We start from the raw sequence: 2,867 nt of genomic DNA, 5'->3' as shown, positions 1-2,867 counted from the left end.
AAATCAAAAACCATTTTACTAACATTTTCCATTCGAGAAAAATCTGATTCAGTCTACTTCTCTTACTAAGTTTTAGGGAAGATTTAGAGACGAGACTCATCGCTATGACATTCGTTTGACAGTCCTCTGTTACTTAAGACTGCCAAATCTTAATAGCGTTTACCTGACCTGGTTTGGTCGTCAAACATTTGATAAATTAATATAATTACTTGCTCTGTATAATTTATAACAATTATAAATAGTATTGCAACGACAACTAAGAGCATTCCTTTTTGTCTAATAAGCTACAAAGATGCAAAGAACGTAGAACGTAACAAAACGCCAGTTCTTCTTTGTGTCTTTATTCCTTTGTAAAACATTATTTTTTTTAGCTTATAAGCTTATACAAAAAACAAAAGCCATTTAGGCTCGGAAAAAAACCGGAATACAGTTAATTCTCAACCGCTGTAGTATCGTCACATGCTTAATGCCTTGTCTCATTAACATAAGAGAAAACCTCAGAATAAGTCTCTGCTCCCCCTGGAATACATCTATCCCTCAAGGATTCCGTGTACCACCAACTTCTGAATTTCCTCTTGATACTTATCCCTGTCCACTCATTCAGTTTAACGCACAGGTCACATAGCCCCTTCTCTAATGTGACTTCTCTTATTACATACGTTTTTCTCCAACTATGGAAACCTTGATATATTGTTGGATTGTTCATGAGATACTTCACCAATTCCACTAATGCTTCATTTGATGTGGTCTTAATATTTATGTATGAGCCCTCGGGAAGAAATCTGCAACAACAATTCAATAGCCATAGAAACAATTAATCTTTCAATCATTTGGAGGAAAGTATTCTATAAAATTAGATTCATTTAATTTTTTTTTTGACGTTCATAAGTGTACATTACGTTACCTATATGAATAAATGAATTTTGACTTTGACTTTGAATGATTTTGGAAATGATATCATCTAAATTCCGAAGTTCATTAACTAGAAATTTGAAAAAATATTGATTTTTATTTATTAACACTGTTGCCTGTACAGAAATATAAAACAATTGACGACGACCACTAACGCTTTCGAGCAAACTGTTCCAGGCAACGACAGCAGAAAATAAATTAAATAAGCCGAGGTAAGCGTAAGAAGTGCAAACATACATAAGACATATTAGACAAAAATAATAATGGAACAAAGCAATTAAAACGTGAACAGTGATCAAGATAATATTAAGAAAGGACACATCGGAAAGAAAAACTGTATATGAATCACGATAATTTTAAATCAGTTTTTAAATCACTTACTTCTTATAATCTGCATTCCCTAAGACAATTGGAACTGCATAGTTTTCATATGCCTTAATAACATCTTTAGTAACATAATCTGTGCCTTCACTATCCTCGGGTACAAAATAAAAGTAATAATCTTGTTTAATAAGTCGATAGCATATATTTTCAGGGCATTCAAACAGCCCACAGCCGAATATGTCAAAATCAAGAAAATGATATCTGAATATACTTTGTAATTTTATAGCATATTCAAGTCTGTTGTTTAATGTCTGACATTTATCGACTATCCAAACCATGGCTTTTCGTTTACGAGTTAAATGCTTTTCGTAATCTGTTACATTATATTTAGTTGTGTTCCATTTTACATTTCTTTTTGGAGCTACAATATTTCCCTTTGGATCCGTCACTTGGAATTGTGGATGGGGTATATCTGAATCCAATTTGTATGTCCACGTCAGATTAAAGAAGTCATCCATATGAATGGGGCAAATTGGATATGTGTAAGATGACTCCATACTATGGAATACGTACTTTTGGTTAGGCGAACGCTCCTTTGGTATGTTTGGACTTCTCCAATTTTGCATAGTACTGGCATTGAACACGATTGCGTCAAACTTTTCTATATTCTCGTTCTGGTAATACTTATTGGCTGTGATGAAGCAATTTGTGTGTGGACATTTATTATTTATAAATACATCCTGACCTTCTTCCAAATCAACGGTGGGGTGCCATTTATTCGTCCAAATAAGTATGTATAACAAATCTTCTGTATTTTTGCGGACTGTTTCTTGTAAAAAATTATCTTGAGTGCTGATTATATGATCGAGATTAGAGTATCTCAGTCGGAATGTGTAAAAACCTAAAATAGCGTACAAAAATAATCCAATGCAGCTGAGCAAAAAGAATAGTTTTGCGAAAAACTCTGTCCTAAGATACATGGTGTAATACAAGAGATACAAAGACAATGTCGTGCAACATTAATAGTTCAACATTACCTCGTGTTTGTAAATAGTAAATTCTTCATCTTTCAACAAACAAATATCGTTTTATGTTTTTCGTTCTGGTGTACGTTTATTTATATTATTTATTTTTTTATTCCCGATTTTTCAGTAATGTAAGTAATAAAATAGAAAACTAATTAATATAAATAGACAATATTAACAGAACAAGAAAACATATAACCTATTTTTTAAACGAATTATAAATAATGCAATTCTTGTGAATTCAGCCAGCGTGCAACTAAATATGTCGATAATATGATTTATAGTTAGATTTTAAACATAAGTTTTATATATTTTATTTTATTGAATTATTTAAACATAAATTAAGATCATGTGACGGTGAAACATTACCAAATTACATGTTTCTGTCCGCGATAACATGAACATACATAACAATAATAACAAAAATCTAACTCCATTTTCTAAACAGTGATGACTCTTTTTATCACAGAGTGAACAATTTGGAAGAATCAAGTGAATTAATATTTTTAACTCTCTTTGGTCTATTTTATTATAATTTTATAGTATCTATTTATATATATTAACATAAATACACAAATATTTCAATTAGCTGGAATGGAAATGGGT

At 31.1% G+C, this 2,867-nt stretch overlaps 1 protein-coding gene across 1 annotated transcript; it reads right to left on the bottom strand.

Annotated features, from left to right (window-relative positions):
• Positions 1 to 458: 458 nt before the first annotated feature.
• LOC110994411 (alpha-(1,3)-fucosyltransferase C-like) lies at positions 459 to 2,302 on the bottom strand. The gene is made up of 3 exons (XM_022261033.2): positions 2,274 to 2,302; positions 1,294 to 2,088; positions 459 to 782 (listed from the first exon to the last, which is right to left on the bottom strand). The coding sequence occupies exons 1-3, from the start codon at positions 2,300 to 2,302 to the stop codon at positions 464 to 466; spliced, it is 1,143 nt and encodes a 380-aa protein (XP_022116725.2). The 3' UTR covers positions 459 to 463.
• Positions 2,303 to 2,867: the final 565 nt, after the last annotated feature.

This window comes from Pieris rapae, chromosome 16, assembly GCF_905147795.1.
Source record: "Pieris rapae chromosome 16, ilPieRapa1.1, whole genome shotgun sequence".
Taxonomy (NCBI): domain Eukaryota; kingdom Metazoa; phylum Arthropoda; class Insecta; order Lepidoptera; family Pieridae; genus Pieris; species Pieris rapae.
The sequence above is the reverse complement of the archived record's forward strand: the minus strand, read 5'-3'. Positions and strand labels throughout refer to the sequence as shown.

What these genes read in the sequence shown, in the direction of transcription:
- LOC110994411 (XM_022261033.2), bottom strand. Translation starts at nt 2,302, where the DNA reads ATGAAGAATTTACTATTTACAAACACGAG. An exon ending in TTACTATTTACAAACACGAG is followed by an intron (nt 2,089 to 2,273) that starts GTAATGTTGAAC and finishes TCATATAATCAG; the next exon opens with CACTCAAGATAATTTTTTAC. An exon ending in GGGAATGCAGATTATAAGAA is followed by an intron (nt 783 to 1,293) that starts GTAAGTGATTTA and finishes TTGTTGTTGCAG; the next exon opens with ATTTCTTCCCGAGGGCTCAT.